This window comes from Podarcis melisellensis (genome assembly GCF_964234715.1).
Source record: "Podarcis melisellensis genome assembly, chromosome: 11".
Classification (NCBI taxonomy): domain Eukaryota; kingdom Metazoa; phylum Chordata; class Lepidosauria; order Squamata; family Lacertidae; genus Podarcis; species Podarcis melisellensis.
Genome location: NC_138543.1, coordinates 14,232,141 through 14,255,343, shown reverse-complemented (window position 1 = coordinate 14,255,343; position 23,203 = coordinate 14,232,141). Strand labels below are relative to the sequence as shown.

Here is a 23,203-nt window from a genome sequence, read left to right as displayed (position 1 = left end):
TTGAGCTTCAGGGAACAGTTGCTCACTGTTAGGGTTGCCACATTTCAAAAAGCAAAAACCAGGACACTCCAAAAATGTTGAGCTTTTTTTTAGACAAGCCCCAGAGTTGTTGAGCTTTCCCCCCAAAAAAGCTTGTCTAAGTCCAGACATCTGACACAGTGTACACATTGCTGTTTACTGCTGGTGTTTGAAGCCAAATACACATAACATTAGCTGCAATCCAGGTTTATCCTGTAGTGCTGCTGTTTTAGGATTCCAACCCATTTGAAAATGTAACCCACTGTTAAGCTGAGGTGTGCACATTTGAGACAGCAGTTGCAGGTGATGACTTCACTGAATTGGGGGTAATGCACACTGGGTGAAAACATTCCCTGATTCAAAACCCTAAAATGTATTTTATATAATTGACTTTTTATTTCTATTCTTTGTATATTGTATTGTTGTTTTATTTCTATGGCCGATGGCTGATGCAAATAAAGATTTATTCATTCATTCCCTGTCTCTAGTGTACACATACACACAATATAAAAAATGACCTTGCTTCATTTTAAGCCTAAGTTACTCTAACTGGCTTTCACAAATAATGAAAATACTTTTAGTCAGTGCTATTTTTCTACAAAAAGAGGTGCCGGAACTCATAAATGCCTCCCTTGTTTTCTTATACAGTAATGACAATGGCACCCACCTGAGATGTGCTAGAACTGAGCTCCGGAGTGAGTTCTGGCTGGAAAAAAAGCCCTGCTCTTAGTATACTATCTCAATGGCCTAGATAAAGGACTGTGAGCTTCTATGGAAATATTAGGCAATGGGCCAAGGGTTAAAAAAATTAAGTGAAGAAACAAAGTTTTATTTTGATAGCCTATGACCCTGGAAAAATGGTTGACCACGTTGGCCAATAACTTTCATATTTATGAAATATCTTAAAAGATGTAATACCCAGTTTGAGGCTATAAATCTCACACCTTTTGCCCGATTGGGACCCAAGAAGGCTAAAATGGAAAACTGAAAAAGATCCATAATGCCCCAATTTAGTGCTCAAGGCCATCTTCTCCAAACCATGCCTACTAGCCCCACATCTAATGCCATATATGTGGGGTAGAGAAGGGCATGGTTTCAAAGTGAGATCCAAATTGTTTCTTCACAAGTGGGGCTCACTAGGGCAGGCTGCACCAAGGGAAACTTCCTAGTGCAGCCTAGGAGGTTCTGCCAGACAGATGCCAGACTATATAACAATAATGACTATCAGTGGAAGGGCCGCTTCTGTGGGTTGGCATTTTTGCCTCTGGCCAGCTCCTGCCCTCCTTCATTTTGAGGGAAAAGCCTTGACCCTTAGGTGGGAAACCTGCAACCCTCCAGATGTTTCTGGAGTACAGCTCTCAACATCCCTCATCACTGGCCACAATAGACAAAGTTTCGCTGCTCTGGGTAATATGCAATGTTCTCCAGACACAGAGTAGACTCATAGAAATTCCCAGGCCTGAATTGATTGATTTCAGTAGGTCTGCTCCTCAGTATGACCTAGTTTGATCACCTGTTCTATTGTATCAACAGCCAGTGGTTGGAAGAGACACTCCCTTCTTCCCAACTTCAGTTTAATTCTATTGTAATTTGGTGTGCATCTTTAGGCATTAGGCAGGTGTCCCTCTCAGCCCCCAATTGGGGACTGAGGCTGAGCAGAAGCAAGGCAGGAAATATGGGGGGACACTGCAAAATGGACGCTTACACAGCTGGCCCCCCACTCGACACGATATCTTTATATTTATTGCCATTGTCCCATACAGAACAATGAAATTGAGTTCAGTTCTGTGAGTTTGACCATACCCTGAACACTCACGGCTAGTGACTCCCTGTGAAAACCCCTCTAATGGGGTCCTGCTAACATCACCGCATGAGGGGTGCGTAACCACGCTCCCCCTCTGTTCCGTTGATGGACTAAAGAATACCTAAAGGCCTAAAACCGCCAAAGTTGTGACAGCTGCTACGGGGAAGGCAAAACCTGCAAAGCAGGGAAATTCCTTCCTGGCTCTGGGAAACAGCAACCATCGTAGGGAAGCTGGAATAGGAGTTCCTATGCATAAAACACATTGTGAAATTAAAAAAAAAACAGCTACAAAAACAAATAAATGCATTTTTAGTGCTTAAGGGTTTGTGTCCATTTTTCAAAACTTTGGTTGTTGTACCCAGGATTTTTCACTTGACAGGAATCCAGCCTTAATTACTCTTGTCATAAAAGACACCGTGGACCATGACAATTTATGAAGAATATAAACACAGTTGTTATACCAAATCCAAGTCAAATTCCTTGGCAGGAAAGATCCTTTGGCAAACAAAAATGTAGCTGTTTATTCATAATGTAACGCTGATCCCTCATAATTGCATACACTAGGCCTATTGTTTATGTTATCTTTGTTGCCTCTCATTCCCTTGTGATGAAGCAAGAATTAAAAGATACCAGCAGATAAAATTCTCATCCACCCAGATCCAGAAACTACAAAAATGTGTCAAACAAATAGAGCCTATATAGAAGTTTAGCAAACCCACAGCTGTTTGCAAATTTCTCTGTCTGGCAAACAAGATGAGGAAACAACTAGGATTTTCCTAAGCAATAGGGTACAGACAGTAGGAGGAATCCGCCACTGATCTGGTATGAGTTGCCAATCCAAGATCTGTTCTTTCTCATAAGATTAGAACTTCCAATGAAATTGAATGTTGGAAGATTCAGCACAGATTAAAGTACAGAACTCAGTCCCATAGGAGGCAATCATAGCCACCAACTTTGTGGCAATGGTGGGCAGTGCGTGATGGCAGTGGGTGCCCGGGCCCCCTGGAGTTGGCACCAGTGAGAGCTAGATAGACCAAGAGGCTGACTCAGCATAAGGCAATTTCCTGTGTTTCCAATGTGCCCAAATTGCTCCTGGCTAACCCAAATGCACCCACAGTCTCTGTTTACCGATATGCTTATCTGAAGTGTATTCTTCAGCTCAGACAGGGGTATTCAGTGTGTTGGACTACAACTTCCATAAGTACCACCTAGCATGGGCAATGGTCAGGGATGATAAGAGCTGCAGTTCAGCATAATCTGGAGGATACCATGTAGATTAGAAAACCCAAGTTAAGGGCAAATATTTCATTCATTCATTGCCTGATCTTCACCCTAAGATCCAAGGGCAGGTTACAACAATTAAGACCCAATGTTACTATCAAAACACTATTACCCAATATTAAAAAACAGTTTTATTAAACTACAGCGAGGAACTGAAAGGGAAAGGGAATGGTGGGCCAAAAGAACTGGTTGGCATTTGGTCTTTCTGAATTGGCTTAGGTGTGCCTGAGTTGAGAGGGAGCTATACCAGGCCCTGGATTCAAATCTAGGAACCCCTCTTGCAAAATATCGACCATTCTGCCTGGCTAGTGTTCCCCCTGCAACTCCTGACATCTATGACTGGCAACCGGCTGAAGTATGAGTCTGGTGCCTGTCTGCTGCTCTGTGCCCAAACTCTTTCCAATGAGTCCTTGGTGTCCTGTCCGAGCTTGGCTCAGGGATGCTAAGGCATGCTGGGCTGAAGCAAGGGTCACATTCAGCAGTCAAGATGAAAGTGCAGGGTTGCAAGGGGCAAGATCTTTCAGAACCCTGGACAGATCTCTGTGGCAAAGACTGGCAGTAACTCACCCAAGGAGAGCTGTTGTCTCAGCAGCATGCTGGGGCCTCCTGTGGCCTCCCTGCTCTGGATCTGCTGATAACCCTACCCCCACCAAGGATCTGTTTCTTAAGGGGTACTGCAGGCTCTAGCGTCAAGGCAGTAAAGACAGAGGTCCCAGGGCTCTCTGTGTCTGAGATGTTGTGAAAAATAATATTCTATGGCCTGAAAGGTATTGAAATGAGGGGTGATGGTTCCTTAGGTGGTGCCTCTTCTCCTTCTTCAGTGTAGAGGAAGGTTCGTGAAGGATGGGGGCCAGAGAACATGGCAACTGGCAAAAGAGTTAGCCATTGGCTTCGTGGTGGCATTATCTCCCTCTCAGCATAAGAAAACACAGACTTGTCCTACCTCTAAACATAACCTACAGAACAATCCTAAGTATGTATAAAGGTAAAGGTAAAGGGACCCCTGACCATTAGGTCCAGTCATGGCCGACTCTGGGGTTACAGCGCTCATCTCGCTTTATTGGCCGAGGGAGCCGGCGTATAGCTTCCGGGTCATGTGTCCAGCATGACTAAGCTGCTTCTGGCGAACCAGAGCAGCACACAGAAACACCGTTTACCTTCCCGCTGGAGCGGTACCTATTTATCTACTTGCACTTTGACGTGCTCACCCCGTCGCGGGGATTCGAACTGCCGACCTTCTGATCGGCAAGTCCTAGGCTCTGTGGTTTAACCCACAGCACCACCCGTGTCCCCCTAAGCATGTATACTCAGAGGTAAAATCCCACTGAGTTCAATGGAACTTTATCCTGAAAATGTTTGGTTAGGATTGCAGCCTTGGGTTTAATGAAGTCAGGAAGTACTTGAATCAAAATGCCACTTCTAAAACTAATATGAACTGAATAGGGGGGAGGAATCTAAGATTTTAATAATTTGAACTTGCAAAAATGTACATTTATGATTCTCCTAACTGAAATGTTTTCTAACACTCTCAGTTAAACCTGTGGTTGGATATTGGAACATTAGAAATACATTTTTTGATATTTAACATTATTCACATTAAATTCATCACATTTTACCTTCTTGTTAATGTAACTTTCGTTTTTAGATTTGAACTTATGCAAATCAAAAATGAAAAGTTAAAGCCATTATCTGATCCCACCCCCCACCCCATTTCATATTTGTGTAAACTTTTGTTTTGATTCTGACCACTTTCCCCATAATATTTTTCCTGCACAGTGATAATTTCTGTGTAGGAAAAATATATACACTTGCATCTGTGAACTGTGATGTTGCGACTGTTTATTTTATCATGGGTTCAGGCACTGCACAATTGCTGAGGTGACCATCCTATTCATGTTGCTGACTACATTTAAGTTATATTGATGTGGCGGAAATGAAATTTCTCTTATTCGTGACCCTAAATGCTTTATTAGAAACTATGTCATGTTTTAAGAAATAATAGTAATAATTGTTGGATGATGATTTTCATCACAACCTTCCTGCAGATCATGGAATCCCCCCCCCCTTCCAGCTATTGACTGTAGGAAAAATTATCCCATTGGTACCCATTGATTTAATCTCTGCTCCCATGGTTCATTGTGACCTATTTTCTCTATACCTGTTATAAGCATTTTGAAACCTGATGTTTCTACCCTTAGTTAGTTCAGAACCAAACAAATGCCAGCTCTATAAACAGCAGTGTCAACAGGTAGCAATGTTGCTACCTTCACAAACATCTAACATTTTTAACTTCCTTATATATTCATTTAAGGCTTTGAATTACAGATAAAACTATAATCTACAAAAAAAGCAATCCTTATCATTTATACTTCTTAAGTTCAAAGAACTGGGACACGATTACACAATGCAAGACATGTCCTGAATGGACAAACAAAATCTGCTTAATTGTTTCTGAGCCCTCTTTCATCTGAAGCTTAAACAATAAGAAGAGGATAAAAGGATTTTTCAAGTGTGAGGCCCCTGACTGCTCAATAATCAGACGCCTTCTATACACCTCAAAACAGGCAGCTGAAAAATAGTATATTTGCAGCATGACTTGCATGAAATTGTATTATTTAAGGAGGGAAATAATATTTATATTCAACACTTGACCAAGGTGCATTTTCATAATGTGTAGTCATCCCCCCACCTAAAAAAACTATAAACCTACATTTCGCAGAACAAACTGCAAACGATATACAGTACAAACCACCATGCCATTTAAAGTCATCTTCAAAAAGTAAGTGAACTTTTTAGAAAAACTGTAACAAGTTATTCTTGCAATGACTATCAGACCCGCTAATACACAAATAATTGTCATGTGGATCTTAAACTAACTTATACAGAAGTGGTATGGAATTTAATTACAGTTGCTTTCAAGAAAATATGGCAATGTTGAAACACTGTCCTATATGCTATCTATGAATGATCTAACTGTAAAACATTATATTGGAACCTGTCCAATATGCAACAGAAGGTCAGCCTGTTTTATCAGATAAATGGGTAATTTAGCTGATGATAGTCAGATGGTATAATAAATATTCACAAAAAAATCACATGCATCATCACAACCAACCATATTAAACTGCAGTGTGTGACAATGTAGCCAGCAGCTCCCAGACCTGTATATGTAAGAGGTTTTGTATGAATTAGCTGTTTTTTCAAGTTCCACTCAACTACCCTGGGCTGCTCCCTTGTTATTCAATGAACTCACCAAACCGCTTAATTTCATTACCCAATTGGCTGCTTTTCATTTCTGCCTGGAGGGTGGAAAAATATGTAACTTATGGTCAATTCACACATTGTACTGGACTTCTTCAGGAAAAATGTAGCATGAAAGCGGCAATGCAGTGATCTTACTCAAAGACGGACTGTAAATCGGAAATTTAAGAAAGAATCTATTCACAAGTGATACTTTTGTGATGCCTAGGCAGGGGCGTAGCTAGCCGCTCTGGCACACAGAGCGCCGGGGGCGGGGCAAGCCGCCCACGGAGGCAGGGCGATCTGCCCAGGGGGTTGCCGTGGCGATCCACCCATGGTGTCCGCCTGGAGGACGCAAGCCCCACATTGCCGTTTTGGGCAGCTCGGGGCCCCAAGCCACCGCCTCACTCCCAGGAGAGATGCGTGGCTCGAGCGCACTGCAGGCCAGGCCCCGTGGTAAGTGGTGTGCTTTTTATCACCCCCTCAGGGTGACAACCTAGCAGTTCGAAACCATGTCAAAGTGCAAGTAGATAAATAGGTAGCGCTCTGGCGGGAAGGTAAATGGCGTTTCCGTGTACTGCTCTGGTTTGCCAGAAGTGGCTTAGTCATGCTGGCCACATGACCCGGAAGCCATATGCCGGCTCCCTCAGCCAGTAAAGCGAGATGAGTGCTGCAACCCCAGAGTAGGTCACGACTGGACCTAATGGTCAGGGGTCCCTTTACCTTTACTGTTACAGGGATTACACAGGCCCCTTTTGTGTCTTTGTGTCTTTTGTCTCACATTATATTATGGAGTGGAACCACTATCACATTTGTGAAAGGAGCAAGGAAATTTTGCAAGTTACGCTAGAAACATAGTTTAGCCTGGAATGTGTTACTTGTTACTGTTGTTCATATGTGAAGAGCCAGTGCAGTGTAGTGGCCAGACAAGGACCTAGGAGACCAGGGTTCAAATCTCTGCTCAGCCCTGAAGTTCAGTGGGTGACTTTGGACCAGTCCCTCTGCCTCTCAACCAGGGGCACAAACTCCTATGAGCGGACGTGTATTCAGTCCCCTCAATATTTTGTAGCAGGGTGCTCAGCCCCCCCCCCCAATACTGAGGGCCTAGCATGGAGATGTGGGATGTGAAACACAAAGAGCAGTCAAGTACAACATTCCTAGTATGAACATGTTTACAAATGGGGAGGAATGTTTGTCCAGCCAGCAGGTAAACTTCCTGTTTCCTTTTAAGCTGGGACAGACTTCCTCTGCATGTGAATAGAGGTGGGTGTGGCCTCACCTGTGCAGGTAACAACAAAAGCACAGGGCAGGACAGCCATCTCTCTCTTTTTGACTATATGCATCGAAGAAGCAACATCTGCTTAGCCAAAGATGCTCTCTTGGCCTCCACCCAAGAGAGGACAAAGGGACTGTCTCTTTATGGGATAGTTTCCAGGTGTATGTTACTTTTCTAAGCTAAGTCTGCCTTCTGGGTTCCGACTGTGAACAGAATGTGAGTAAACTCTTTTTATACTTTTATAGAAGTCTGTGTTGTGTCTTATCTTTTATGAGGGAATATGGGGGAAATACCAGAAAAGTTATTATAGAGGCTTTAGTGAGCCTGAGCAAATGCATCCGCTGTGAGTTTAAAAAGGAAAATGTTACTCTGCTAAATTGTGAACTTGTTTACACAAGTTGGAAAGGTTATAGTTAAACAATATATCCTCTCCTGCATCCCACAGGAGCCTCCATCCGAAATGCTGCTTCCGAGGCATGCCAGGCCGCCAGTGCTGCCACGAGGACTGCCAGGCTGCTGTCTGGCCTGCTAGGTTGCTTATTGTCGGCCTAGTAGGCCTGCCAGCAGCCTGTCAAGCTTCACAGCACTGGCAGCGGCCTGGCAGGACTCGCCACGGCAGGAGGTGGCGGCAGGAACGCCGGACCCGCCAGGTGGAGAAAGAGCTCAGCCAGTGAAGGTAAGGGTGGTTCAGCAGCTCTTCCTCCCTTACTTCCAGGCCGACCTGAAGTACTCACTGAAAGTGATGACCGGGGAGGTCTACAGGCCACGGGGCAGGGTTCATGCCACAATGGAGTGCTTTGTGAAGCTCGGCCAAAAGCATCAGCAAAGGGCAGATTCACACCTACCGGGCGGTGGACAGGAGGAGCGCCCGCTTCCAGAAGCGCGTCGGTGTTGGCAGGCTAGCAAGTAAGCCAGCAGTGTGGCAGGCTTTGCGCAATGTGGTGGCAGTGGCTTGGCAATCCTCGTGGTGGGAGGCGGCAGCAGCCTGCCAGGTCTCGCTGTGGCACTCCTTGGCAGTAGAGCGGGCAGAGAAAGATCTCAGCTGGTGAAGGTAAGGCAGAGCCACGTGGTCCGGCAGATGCGTTAGGGAGGCGAGCGTCAGGGTCGTGTGGCAGCAGTGGACCGATGTGGGTAGCGGCAGTGAGCGGTGAGGTTGTACGAGGGGCAGGGAGGTGAGCAGTGTTGGGATGTGTCCGGGAAGACGGCAGGCCCCCAGCTGGCTCCAGCTACCGGCCGGCAGCCAGGTGAACTTCCATTCTCGGAACAGCATCAATCAGCGACTCAAGCCTCAGAAGCCTTCAGAAACTGAGCACGCTCTAATCAGCAGAGTGAATAACTCTTCACAATGGAAGTGGTGGACAGAGGCATATGTAAGCATATTTACAAGCGTTGGGTGGCGCTGTGGGTTAAACCACAGAGCCTAGGACTTGACGATCAGAAGTTGAGTGGTTCAAATCCCCGTGACGGGGTGAGGTCCCATTGCTCGGTCCCTGCTCCTGCCAACCCAGCAGTTTGAAAGCACGTCAAAGTTCAAGTAGATAAATAGGTACCGCTCTGGTGGGAAGGTAAACGGCGTTTCCATGCACTGCTCTGGTTCGCCAGAAGTGGCTTAGTCATGCTGGCCACATGACCCGGAAGCTGTACGTCGGCTCCCTTGGCTAATAAAGTGAGATGAGCGCCGCAACCCCAGAGTCGGTCACGACTGGACCTAATGGTCAGAGGTCTCTTTACCTTTACCTTTATTCAACAGGAAAAACATGTCTGCTTCCCTTCGTGTCCAAGCAAAAAACAGTATAGCAAAAGCTACATACAGTGGTACCTCGGGTTAAGTACTTAATTCGTTCCAGAGGTCCTTACTTAACCTGAAACTGTTCTTAACCTGAAGCACCACTTTAGCTAATGGGGCCTCTTGCTGCCGCCACACCGCCGGAGCCCGATTTCTGTTCTTATCCTGAAGCAAAGTTCTTAACCTGAAGCACTATTTCTAGGTTAGTGGAGTGTGTAACCTGAAGCATATGTAACCCGAGGTACCACTGTACAGAAGTTCCCAGCAGACTGCGCTGGAAGTAAACAGACAGTGACATACAAGGACTCCACATGCCTGGTCTAAAGGTGGAATGGAACTATATCCTAACAAGCAGTGGGGTCCCGCAGGGTGGTGGTGGCAACAGTGTCATGAACAGATGGGGTGGCATGGCATGGTGGAAGGGTGACCTTATGCGCGTGTAATGTCACAGGCAGGGGTATCAACTGGAATAAAATTTGGGGGGCCAGGTAAGCCCCGCCCCACATCATTGATGGCGCACACCATTGGAACGGCAATGCCCATGAACTTTTGGGGAGGGCGGCCCCTCAGATACTTTATGGGGCGAAGGGACTTTGGATCCTACGCAGGCGCGCAAGTTGGCACCTCTGCTCCCGCCGCATGGTGAGGCGAGAAAGGGGCAGCGGTCCGCTCGCTTTTTCCGCCGCCTCGGGCGAAGGGGCGGAGTCGACGCCTTATGCAAGGGCTGAGGGCGTGAAGGGGAAGACGACGAAGGAGGCGCGCGCGCAACAGCCTCTCCACGCCTTCGCCGGCGGCGCTTTCCTGGGACGGCCGGGGGAAGTCGCTGCCGCTCGCTCAAGTCCGCTGAGGGAACGAGGACCCTCCGCTTCCTCAGGGGCAGGTGCGGGGCCCGAAGCCCCTTCAAGAGGAGAGCCGCTGCGTCTTCATCTCCTTCGAGCGCCCTCGGCTCCTTTACGAGGCTGCCCGGGCGACTGGCTCCTCCCCGCTCCCTTGGCCAGGCGGGCGGCGTGCGCTTGTTTGTCCGCCTGTTTGGTCTCCCGAAAAAAAGACTTTCCAATCCGCGCGCCGCCGTCGTCGTTTTTCGCCCCGGCTTCCGAGCTCATGTTTCCCTCTTGGGCGACGGCAGTGGCGGCCGGTCTGGTCTCCTTGCACTTCCTCCAGAAGCTCTTCTTCCCTTACTTCTGGGCCGACCTGAAGTACTTGCTGAAAGTGGCGCGCTATGGCTTGAGGGTCGAGGTCTACAGGCTGCGCGGCAGCGTTTCCACCGCGCTGGAGCGCTTCGGGGCGCTGGCCCGCCGGCAGCCCGACAAGCCCTTCCTCATCTACGAGGAGCAGGTGCACACCTACCGGGAGGTGGACCGGAGGAGCAACCGGGTGGCGCGGCTTTTCCTCGAGGAAGGGGCGCTGGCGAGGGGCGACACCGTGGCTCTGCTCATGAGCAACGAGCCCGACTTCATCCACGCCTGGTTTGGGCTGGCCAAGCTGGGCTGCGTGGTGGCTTTCCTCAACTGCAACGTCCGCGCCAGGTCCCTCCTGCACTGCATCGCCAGCTGCGCGCCCAAGATGCTGGTGGTCGGAGCAGGTAAAGTACGCGCCTGATCCGTGTTCGAAACTCCCCCCTTGTTCTAGGCGCCTTTGGCGACAGGGAATTTCCTTAGCGAGAGTAGTTTCTGGGAGCAGCACTGCCCCTGAGATTTCTGATTAAAACTGCAGAGCGGAAGGAGAGGAGGAGCTTTTTCTGCCTCCCCACTTCCAGCTGCTCTCTGAAGACTGGAGAAGTCACCCTCTGTTCACAGGCTGTGAAGGACTTCCTCACAAATTTATTGACAGCTGCATGAATCATTATAGCTAGGAAGTGGAAGGGGAAAGTAGAATATAAAATGGAAGGACGGTATAAAGTGGTGTGGAATATAGCTATTAATGATAAATTAGCATGTGCCATTAAGGTAAGATGGGGACTATGCAGGAGAAATTATTTTGAGGAGATACGGAGGGTGTCTGTAGAATTTGTACTGTAAAAACGGAAAGGGGTCAAACCATCACAAGTGGTGTTGAAATTTGGGGAGGTTGGATAGTTACAATGGAATGGCCTTGGTGGTGGTGTGCACATTTTATTCTTATTTATGATTATTACGTTGTCGAAATAATTAAAAAAACAAAAACAAGAGACCTTCTGAAGAATATTAGGAGAGTGGGATCGACCATGTGAAAAATGAACAAAAAAATTAGGTTTGGTTCATTCATTTTCAGCTTTGTATTCTTGTTCTTAAAAAAGTGCGCCTAGACATTCCGTTGTTGCGCCCATAACCTAAGTTTAAGGCGCCATTTAGCTCCTAGCTTTCATATCTGTTTCTAACGCTGCACCTGATATTTGCATATTGCACGCCCCTTTATCCTAGTGCACTTCATTCTCCCTCCTTAACGTGCCCTATAGTTTATTCCTTCTCATTAATCAACTGACCAATCACATCGGTTCTGCCACCCCTAACAAAAATCCTGGCTACACCCATGTTTATTCTAGAGAATCTGGAGAGGGGGGTGGTTATGTCAACCAGGGATGCCCACTTGAATAAAATATTGAAGGAGGGGCGGGAGTTAAGCTCTGCCCCACATAATCAATTGCATGACATGCTGTATGCATGCCATATGAATGGCAATGTCTGTCAACTTTGCAGGAGTCCTGCCCCCTCAAATATTGGTATGGGGGGAATGGATCTTAGCCTCTCCGAGTTTGTTCCTGTGATACCAACTCAGGCTGCATGCAGATCAGTGATTGCGTATTTGAATACTTCTTAGAGTAGAAAGGTATATGAGCATAGAAAATGGTTTGATAGCGTAAAGCCTTCCCCTTGATAGTCTAGTTTTGCATGTGCGTGGAGACTGTATGCTACATACAAGCATGCAAACAAACACACACACACACACGAGTCCTGAAAAAGCTTTGGCACTATTCTGAATATATAAACTTACAGCGGTAGGTGAGGGTGTTCTAAATTGTAATCACAAGGACAAGGTGCTTTAGCAACAAAGAGGTCCCATGTTTTGCTAGAAGTTGCATGCAGCATGCACAGCGATTTTCTTCATATCTTAAGGGTTTGGGGCAGATTCTCAACATTACTTGGTCTCAGTTGAGCTTTAGCAGCCAATTTAGAAGTCTTGAATGAATGAGTGAATGAATGACTCTTTATTTGCATCAGCCGTTGGCCATAGCAACAAAACAGCAATGCAATATACAAAGAACAGAAATAAAAAGTCGATTATACAAAACACACTTCCGGGTCCTGAATCAGCAGTCAAATAGTGGACCTTATTCTAAGTGCCCCAGCTAAAAACCTTGAAACCTTTGCTGTCATCTGCTACTCTTGATCTGCCAGGAGGACACTGTGGCAGTGGCTGGGTGACCTGGAATGGACAACAAGAGAGGGGTGATAATCTCATTCCTCAAGTCTTTATAAAGAGTGCTAGCCAGAAGGGAATGCACCACTGATTCGGTACTGCCATCTCCACAGGGACATAAGCATTTTGTGTGTGTAGGAATCTGTAGGATTGATTATTCTTACATGTCTTGTTGAATACCGGCATGAGCCAGCAAGTGGTAGTTTATTCTATTCGTTATGGCTCCAATATGGAAAGCTATATTCAGCTAACCTATTGTGCTAGCAGGAGCCAGCACAAGGATTCCTGCTAGCAAAATGGGAATTACTTCCTCTCCTGTTCCCTGCATCCCATCCCATTCCTAGATCTGTTCTAAAGGGTCTGGGGGGGGGGGGCAATCCAGAACAGATTTTAGGGGCATACAGAGGGAGGACAGAGGATAAGCTTCCATCCCTCAAGGAAACTCCTTGCACTTATGGAACCTTAGCACTACCTTCAATATAAGCCAGAGGCTTTGTTTACAATTAGGTGGTATACAGATGTTATTAAATAAAAGACATGTTAAGTCAGCAAATGTGTCTTTGGCAGTTCCAAACCTGGGTTTGCAAAGGTAATGCGGATGAAGAGGGGCATTTATAGAAGTGTGACTGCAGGGTGAAATAGTAGAATTGGGAGGCACTGTGGATATAGACTCATAGAATTATAGAATTGTAGAGCTGAAGGAACCCAAAGGGTCTTCTAGTCCAACCCCCTGCAATACAGAAATTTCTCTCCCTTTAATGTAATTGAACCTCCCCTGTTCAATGCTGTAAAAAGGTAAAGGACCCCTGGATGGTTAAGTTCAGTCAAAGGCGACTATGGGGTGCAGCGTTCATCTCGCTTTCAGGCCGAGGGAACCCACGTTTGTGCACAGACAGCTTTCCAGGTCATGTGGCCAGCATGACTAAACAGCTTCTGGCGCAACGGGACACCATGATGAGTTCCAGAGTGCACGAAAATGCCATTTACCTTCCCGCTGCAGCAGTACCTATTTATCTACTTGCACTGGTGTGCTTTTGAGCTGCTAGGTTGGCAGAAGCTGGGACAGAGCAACGGGAGCGCACCACTGTCATGCAGATTCAAACTGCAAGCCCAAGAGCTCAGTGGGTTAGATCTGCTTAAATACCTCTGGTGAAGGAGAGTTAATACTAACCTGTTCTACTGATGAACAGCTCTTAGCGTTAGGAAGCATCTCCTGATGTTTAGCTGTATTCTGCTTTCATGCAGTTCCCACCCACTGAGTCTAGTTCTGTTCTCTGGAACAGCAGGGAACAAATTTGCCTCATCTTCCGTATGACCACCCTTCAGATATTTGAAGACAGCAGTTACGGTCTCCCTATGCATGGTTGCATGGACAGCAGAATGCAGAGGATGGTGCCTTGTAGTGTCAGCTATCCCCACATGCGTGCAATTGTTAACCCCTCTATACTGTGATTTTAACTTAATTTTATGATGCTCTTTGATTTGTTTTGTTTTACATGTTTATCAGTTATTATTTATAATGTTATCGTATGCTACTCTGAAACTCTTGTGAGAAAGGCAGACTACAAATAAATAATAAACCCTTCCATGGTGCTGTAAAAGTTTCAGTGTCCAAATTATCTCCCATCACCCAGCCTCTTAAAGAAAGCTTCCTAGAAGGTTTGCAGACTCCCAGCATACTTGCCTTCCAACATGAAAGCCTCTCCCTGATGCAGAATTACCAAGTGGGAAAGAATACAGTGATCAATAAGGATCTTGATTATTGAAAACAGTATATGCTGATTTCCATTGACAGGCATAAGTATTTGAGAATTACTTTATTATTATTTATTAAATTTGCATACCATCCTTCATCGGAAGATCCTAGGGCGGTTCACACAGATAAATACAAATTAAGAATACAAAATACATAATAAAACAAAAACAAACCAATAAACCCCTCCCAGAAACACGCAGGTGGCGCTGTGGGTTAAACCACAGAGCCTAGGACTTGCCGATCAGAAAGTCGGTGGTTTTAATCCCCGCGACGGGGTGAGCTCCCGTTGCTGAGTCCCTGCTCCTGCCAACCTAGCAGTTCAAAAGCACGCAGTGCAAGTAGATAAATAGGTACCGCTCCGGTGGGAAGGTAAACGGCGTTTCCGTGCGCTGCTCTGGTTCGCCAGAAGCGGCTTAGTCATGCTGGCCACATGACCCGGAAGCTGTATGCTGGCTCCCTCGGCCAATAAAGCAAGATGAGTGCCACAACCCCAGAGTCGGCCACGACTGGACCTAATAGTCAGGGGTCCCTTTACCTTTACAAACACATTTAAAAAGCCATAGAATATTAATCAGCCAAATGCCTCGTTGAAGAAAAACGTTTTCACCTGGCGCCGAAAGACATGTAATGAAGGCACCAGGCGAGCCTCCTTGGGAGAGCATTCCACAAACAGGGAGCTATCACCGGAAAGGCCTGTTCTTGTGTTGCTGCCCCCCTGACCTCAGATGGAATGGCAGATGAGAAAGGCCTCAGATGATGATTGCAGGGTCCAGGTTGGTTCATATGAGGAGAGGTGGTCCTTGGGGCACTGTGGTCCTGAGCATGTATAACATGCTTTCCTGAAACAGCTGATACATATAGGCCTATACATATGGATCATCATATAGAAGACACGTGAATAACATAATTTTTAAATTTAACTTTAGTTGATGCTAAAAATTTCTGTAAAATGTCACCAGTAAAAACTCTCTGAAAGATTAATTGTATTTCAAGAATCCTGATCATTGTCTCTTTGACCACTTAACACAAGACTAAGTGGTCTTGCATGGTAGCTAATTCCTTGTTAACATTGTACAAATTCCATGTGTCATTTGTTGCATATGGTAAATAGACTTGTGTCTTGTTTTGTCCTGCTTATGTGGTGCATGACTCGCTGTTCTATGAGATAGTTATTAAGAACAGGAGAAAATGTATGCATTTTTAAAAAATCACTAGATAATTCAATTTGTCTTTTAAGGAACAGTTCGGTAAATATTGTTGAATCTCCACATAAAAAATTATGCTGAAATTGAAGTAGAAATGAATGACATCTGGAGTTGTACTTGGATTGTTTATTCTTTTAGCATGTTTCAGTTTAATATTTTGCTTTAAAAGTCTTCTGAAAGTTCTATTAGCCTGCATATTACCAGATGAATGCAGCTGTCTTAAATTAAAGATTGATGGGAGTAAGTTCTTGCATTGATGAAATTCATTCTTAAAAAGTATGGAGAAACTAATGTGTGTTTAGAATCAGGGGAAATGGGTTTTATTTAACAAAATTAACTTGCTTTGAAAAGTACTGTACTTTAGGAAGTGATGTAAGAAGATACGGAAACATAATCACTAGGCATCATTGAAATGCTATTCTGTCAGGACAATGGGAGCAGCTGTAATCTGCCAATTCTTTGTGAACTCTACGTACTTCCATAAGGTTTTGATACTGTTGATCGTGGTATCCTCCTGGGATGTCCCCGAGTCACAGGATGAGTGCCCTATTTTATGGTAGGTTTAGTTCTGCTTACAGGATTAATTCCAGAAAATGCTTTTATATTACTGTGCCTTGACCCTCTGTGGTGTGCCATAGGGCATAATTTTGTCCACAGTACTATCTAATGTCCATATGAAGCCGCTGGGAGTGTCATTAAAAGCAACGGGTCAAGATGACACTGGCATGCTGACGGTGGCAAGCTCTATTTCTCCGTAACATCTGAATCGGGAGGGACAACACATTCTTAATAAACTGCAACTTAATCTTGACAAGATAGTGGTCATGTCTGGAAATTGAGTTTTGTACAAGTTCTAGATCAGGTTGTACTCCATATGAAGGAGCAGGTGTGTAATTTGGGGCTTCTCCTAGATTCATTGCCTTCATTAGAGGCCCAGGTGGCCTCAGTGGCTCAAAGCACCCATTACCAGCTTTGGTTGGTGTTCCATCTACAACCAGTTCTATACACTGAGAGCTTTGCATAGATGGTCCATACATTGGTAACCTCCCAATTAGACTACAGTAATGTGCTGTACGTGGGGCTACCCTTGCATCTGGTTTGCAAGCTGCAGCCAGCTGAAAATGCAGCTGCTAGAGTGCTTAGTTGGACACCCAGCTGTAGAGGTACTGTGCCTGTTTTGAAAGATGTGGCACATCTTAATTAGACATTAAGGCATGTTCAGGGTTTTGTTAACATTTAAAGCCTAAGCCACTTGGGAGAAGCCACCTAGCAAACCACCTCTCCCAGTACAAATCGAGCTTATATTTAAGATCTGCCAAGGAGAATCCTCTGGCCTCTTCACAGCCACATCAGAGGAGAAGCAGGGATGCATGCATGTGCATGTGTGGTGTAGTGGTTAAGAGTGGTAGACTCGTAATCTGGTGAACCGGGTTCGCATCTCCACTCCTCCACATGCAGCTGCTGGGTGACCTTGGGCTAGTCACACTTCTCTGAAGTCTCTCAGCCTCACTCACCTCACAGGTGGAGGAGGAAGGGAAAGCAGATTGTTAGCTGCTTTGAGACTCCTTAGGGTAGTGATAAAGCGGGATATCAACTCCAAATCCAAACTCTTCTTCATGTGTTTTCCCTCATAATGCTAAGCCAGGACTAGCTGACTTGTGGCCCTGCTAAAGTTGTTGGATCCCACCAGCCCCAGCCAGCATAGCTAATGGTCAGGTAGTCAGACAACATCTAGGGGAAGGCATAGCTTAGTTACCCTTTTGTCAAACTTTGGATTAGTGTTGCGTAAAGCTAATCATCATGTCTTTCTCATACCCTAGTGCAGTGAAGAAATGAAAAGCAGAATGGTGCTTTCAAGGTGATAGTATATTTTGTTCTCAGTGGCTCCTTTTGGGTTCTCTTGAAGATTGTAATCTGGGACACATACCTGGCCTGCTTCCTGCCCCAGTCTCCGATCCTGACAGATATTTCACTACTGATATCTATTTATTGAATCCAGTATTGTATTTAATATGTTGCAATATTATTTTTTAGATATGCTTGGAACCTTAGAGGAAATTCTTCCTAGCCTCCAAGAAGATATCAGGATTTGGGTGATGGCGAAAGAATCCACATTGCCACATGTTGATACCATTTTGGACAAGCTGGAAGTTGCCTCTGATGACCCTGTACCAGCTAACCTCTGTGTTGCTAATAACTTGAAAGATCCTCACCTCTACATTTTTACCTCTGGAACAACAGGTACAACATTCTATAAGGGTTTTCAATACACAGTCAGAAGTGATTGTGGTGTTGTTGTTTTTTAATGATTAACCTAGTGCAAACACACTATAAATCTACGCTGATACTGTATGGGAGGGCCCCACCTCGAAAAGCTCTTGGCTTGGAAAACAGTTAAAACTTTTCTTTCTTTCTTTTTTAAGGCCAGCTGCCTACTGTATACTTCTGACCCCATAAACCTATATAGCACGTAGTAAGCTTTTCAGTTTTTCCAGATGGCCAGGACATTAAACCTACTCATTTAAGAAATAACTACTTTTTGTTTTACCTTTTAATATTGCAAAACAATATCCAGCACCTACTAATTCTACTTTGAACATTGGAACAAATAGCAGCATATTTTCTGATCATGTGACGTAGCTTTGGAATTTGGCTTCGTGAGCTTTATAATCTCTTTTCTTAGCATGTTGTTATACATCTGTTATGAAATGTTTCCTGTCCAAGCTTGCTGAGCTTACAGGTCATTGTGGAGAAAGAAAATAGGATTAAGTTACTAACTAGCCCTTCAGTTTTCAAGCAGATGGCCAGGTTTGTTGCCATTGGTACAGATGCTAAGAAGCTAAGATCTTTATGTGCTTGTTTCGAAACACTCCTTATCGGAGGACATGAAAAGCAACATTATATAGCTGATTAAAAACAAATGTTCCACTCATAGTATTATTGTCATTTGTTAAATTTTACGATTATTTTTGTATTAAATGTTATTTAAAAGGCCCTATTTGCCATACTTTCCTTACATTTTAATTAACAGCAAAGGCTAATTTGTGTGTCTGTGTCATATACCAATGTTATAGATGCCTTTTCGTTTTCTTCTCTGATGCTTGCAGAACATGTCTTATCTCCGTTACCCATAATATTTCCCGATCAATGATGTAGCACACATTCCCCACCCCCCTTTTAACTTGTGTTATTGAAACCAAGTGTCAAGTGCTTAGATCTTAATTTTACATACATTTGAAGCCACACTTGTGTGCATGGTCCCTATTGAAATGAATGCAGTAGCACATGCAGAATGTTGAAATGGAAAAAACAACAACCTCTCACATCTTCCAGGATCAGGTTAAAGCATAAGTCAGTTTAATTCATGCTGCATATATACACTCTGTCGCAGGAGACCAGGGCCTGCAAGACGGAGCTGTTCTGCCAGGCCTTCGGTCCAGGCCCAGTTTGACCCCCCTCTATGGGACCCTGTAAGTTACCTCTGGCCCTTTTATCAGCTCATGTGGGACCAACATAGATAGTTGGCCCTGATGAATACTTTGAGGTTCCCGACCCCTATGGTTGTGATTTCATGGGCAGTCATTTAATTTGATCCTGATTCTAATTTTTAAGCTGTATTTTAATCAGTTGTTTGATTGTGTTTTAATGTATTTGACATTTGATGTTAGCCGCCCTGAGCCCGGTCTTGGCTGGGGAGGGCAAAGTATAAATAAAAATTAACTTACTTAGTTACATATAGAATTTGCAATAGCATCATTTGCCTAAAAATTTGCAACTTTTATAATTCAAGCAAAGAAGGTAGTGTGACCAGAAGAGAAGCTCTCTTCCAAGGAAATAATTAGGCTATCTAATTATTACAACTATATGTGTGATAGAATATCGGAGATTGGATCACCAAACTTTTTTTTTTCTTTCATTCAAATGAAGCTGAGGGGAAAGGGAGCTGGTTAACAGTTTGTTCCCCTCCCTCCACCAACCAAGCTATTTCCCTAATCTAATTCACACCTGTAACGCCTTTGATGCCTATAGCTTCAAGATGTGATGCCTGAATTTAGATCAGGAAAGTGCCATAGGTGAAAGAACATCAGGATGTCCAATCTGTAAAAAGCTGTAATAGTTTCTGAGGGGGGGGGGGAATCATTGATGGAGCTTTTTGTTTTATATACCTGGGTAGCAGGGAGTATATAGCTTCCATAAACTAGCTACTGGTTTTGAAATAAGTTTTCTTTTTAAAAAAAATTTTTTTTCATTTTTCTTCAAACAATAAAATAATTTTACATCAAATTTCAATATCCCATTTCAAAATAATATGTTTTCTTAATGCATTGACTTGCCTGTTATTTTAATCTTTTCACAGAATACATAGTGAATGGGCTTCAGCAGGAGCAACTGGTTTGTTTATTTATTTTGGATGTTACTTAGTAATATCCCAGAACAATTTGTGCAAATTACATAACCTATTTTAGCATATAGATGAAAATTTCACCCTGGAGTGCAAAAAGTAGCCATTGATTTTGTAATTAAGCCGTGTTTACTTCCTTTGAAAGAAAAAAATATGTTTGCATATATTTTATTTCTTTATTTCAGGTTTACCAAAGGCTGCAATTATCAGTCATCTGCAAGTTCTAAAAGGAGCTGCTGGATTATGGGCATTTGGTGCTACTCCTGATGACATAATTTATATTACTCTCCCTCTTTACCACAGTGCAGCCGCTCTACTTGGCATAGGTGGATGCATTGAACTGGGTAAGGCAAGCTGACATTTCCATTCCACCTTAAGGAACAGGCATGAGATTGTTGCATGTCACATGTCTGTTTACATTCCAGCACAGGTTGCTGGGAACTTCCATTTGTGTATAGCTTTTGCTTTTGCTGTTGTCTCTGAGACGACACGAGAGAGACGACATGTTTCTTTGTCCTGATTTATGTTTAATAAAACTGTAGCTGTAGAATGATTTCACAAGCCTCACGCCTATTCTGTGTGCACAGTACACTCTGCTAATAGCGTGCCCTAGTCGCTGATTTACATCTGAGCACGGGCCAATGGAAGGAGATGGCACAGCTGGGGCTTGCCAGTTGGCCTCCCGGCCCTCTGCATGTCGACAGTCTTTAGTCATGCTTATGGAAAGCGTGTACAAGTGTTTCTAAAGGAGATGAATGATCAACTTCTACACTGAAATAGTTAGAATAAGCTAAGAAAAGACCCTCAATCAATAATCACATTAATAGGGTGTGCCTTGTAGTTGCTTTAAGTCACATTTCAAATCTCATTCTGCCATTTTGCAGTGGTACCAGTTTAGAGAAGCTCAGTAATTCCCTTGATTATTACAGAATTATGTGCAGGGGGTGCATTCTGTCCTAGCCAGGGGACAGCTTCTATTCTATGTTTCGGGTGCGTGCTTAGCATATTGTAGGAATGCAAAGTTACAGGTTAGGTTCCATCACAGGTTAGGTTCCATCAAAGCAAGGTCAAGCAAAGCAGAGGTCAAGTTCCAAAAAGGCAACCAGTACAGGTATCATCTGGATAGATCCAAATGAAGCGTAGAGCTGCAGGTCAGTCAATGCAGGCCTTAATATCCCTATGACAACCAGGAACCCTACACTGAACCTTAAATAGGACTGCTGCTTTCTCTGAGCAGTTGAGTCCCATTGCTTGTGAGCAGAGCTACTTTTAAAAGGGCCCAGTGCTATAAGGATGGAGAGTCAGAGCCCTGGGTTATGGGAAAGGGCAGCTGTAAGAAGCTCTGGAGAATATCCTCTTCCACCTGATACATGCTGCTCTCTTAGAATTTCCATTACAGGTCTCTGAGGATAGCTTTATGTTGTTGAGAGCTTTATGTTCTGTACTGGCTACAGATCATATGGTGATAAGCATAATTTCTTTCCGTGATCCACTGGGAAAAAGACAGAGATGAAAGCATCTTCTGTTAAAAAAAAGGGGGAGGGGACTTACTGCACTTTCACTTTTTCCCAATCAGCCAAACGAATTACTCTGAAAAGCTGGGTCTTGGTTTTTCCTCTGCATAAAATGGATGAAAGTTCACACTAATACCATGTAGTAACTTTCTGATACGTAGAGGACTCCTGGATGCACAAAAAAGTTTCAGTTTTGGTGCGGTTGGATAAGCAGGGCATCCAAACTGTAAGGAGCAGCAAACAAATTAAACATCCCTTCTGGGTTCATTTAGCATTCTGCACGTTTCTGTGTAAACAGGCATTTTCACCTAAAGGGAAATTTACCAGTACTTCCCAGAAGGGCATCAGGCAATATGGCCTGGCCCTGAGCACAGCTTGATATATAACTGCTAAGATCAGAAATACGTTTTGCATGGTTGCAGTCTGCCTGTCCCTAGTTCCTGAACGGGGTAACTGTGCCCCTGAAGGACCAGGAGCGCAGCCTGGGAGCACAGTATACCTGAAGGAGCATCTCCACCCCCATCATTCAGCCCAAACACTGGGGTCCAGCTCTGAGGGCCTTCTGGCAGTTTCCTTCACTGCGAGAAGTGAGACTGCAGGGAACCAGGGAGAGGGCCTTCTCAGTAGTGGTGCCCGCCCTGTGGAACACCCTCCCATCATTTGTCAAGGAAATATGCAAGTACCTGACTTTTAGAAGACATCTGAAGGCAGCCTTTTTAGGGACGTTTTTAAAGTTTGATGTTTTATCGCTTTTTATTATTAATAATAATATTCTGTTGGGAGCTGCCCAGAGTGGCTGGAGCAACCCAGCCAGATGGGCAGGGTATAAATAATATATTATTATTATTATTATTATTATTATTATTATTATTATTATTATTATTATTATTTATTGGATCTGGCCATGCCAGTAGGGTAGCCTATCCTAGTTTAAGGGATATTTAGCATTATAAATGTTGTGGTAGAATCAATTACCTCAAGGGCACATGGAACATGTTGTTCAGGCATGGTGATCAATCTGGTTGTGGGGGACAGGGTGCTGTGCACAGGCCTAGCTAGCACTGTCAGCTCCTGAGATGCAACCCACCAACCATAAAAGGCTCAAAATGCACAGCCCAGTTCACCCTGCTCCTCTGATATCAAGGACCGGCCCCAATCGTGGCCTGCCAGCAGTGTGAAAACACCCAAGAGAAGGATAGATTTATTGTTTATGCATCCAATTAAGTGTTTGAAGAGGCTTGTGCCATAATAAATCTGTTGCTACAACAGACTAACACACTTCTGCTCTGGCAACAGAACGGAGTCACTGGGCCCAGTTCAGCCTTCATGCAAGGGCACAGTGTGTTTTAGGGGTGGGGTCCATCTCAGCCTGAGGCCATAGTCCCTTCTAAGCCGTTTGAGGCCACATACCAGTGGTAGGTGGAGAAAGAGGCGAAAGTGGGTGAGGCAACAAATGTCAACTTTACCTTTCTACAGGAGCCTAGTTTTTATACACAATCTTTCACCCCACTGTCATCCATCCAGA

At 44.5% G+C, this 23,203-nt stretch overlaps 1 protein-coding gene across 1 annotated transcript in view; it reads left to right on the top strand.

Moving 5' to 3' along the window:
* Positions 1-10,422: 10,422 nt before the first annotated feature.
* Positions 10,423-23,203, top strand: part of SLC27A6 (solute carrier family 27 member 6) — a 38,158-nt gene continuing 25,377 nt past the window's right edge. The window contains exons 1-3 of the mRNA XM_081930602.1: positions 10,423-10,987; positions 17,797-18,003; positions 20,350-20,508. Coding sequence (XP_081786728.1) covers positions 10,507-10,987; positions 17,797-18,003; positions 20,350-20,508 — 847 coding nt within the window. The 5' untranslated portion in view covers positions 10,423-10,506. The remainder of the gene's footprint in view (positions 10,988-17,796; positions 18,004-20,349; positions 20,509-23,203) is intronic.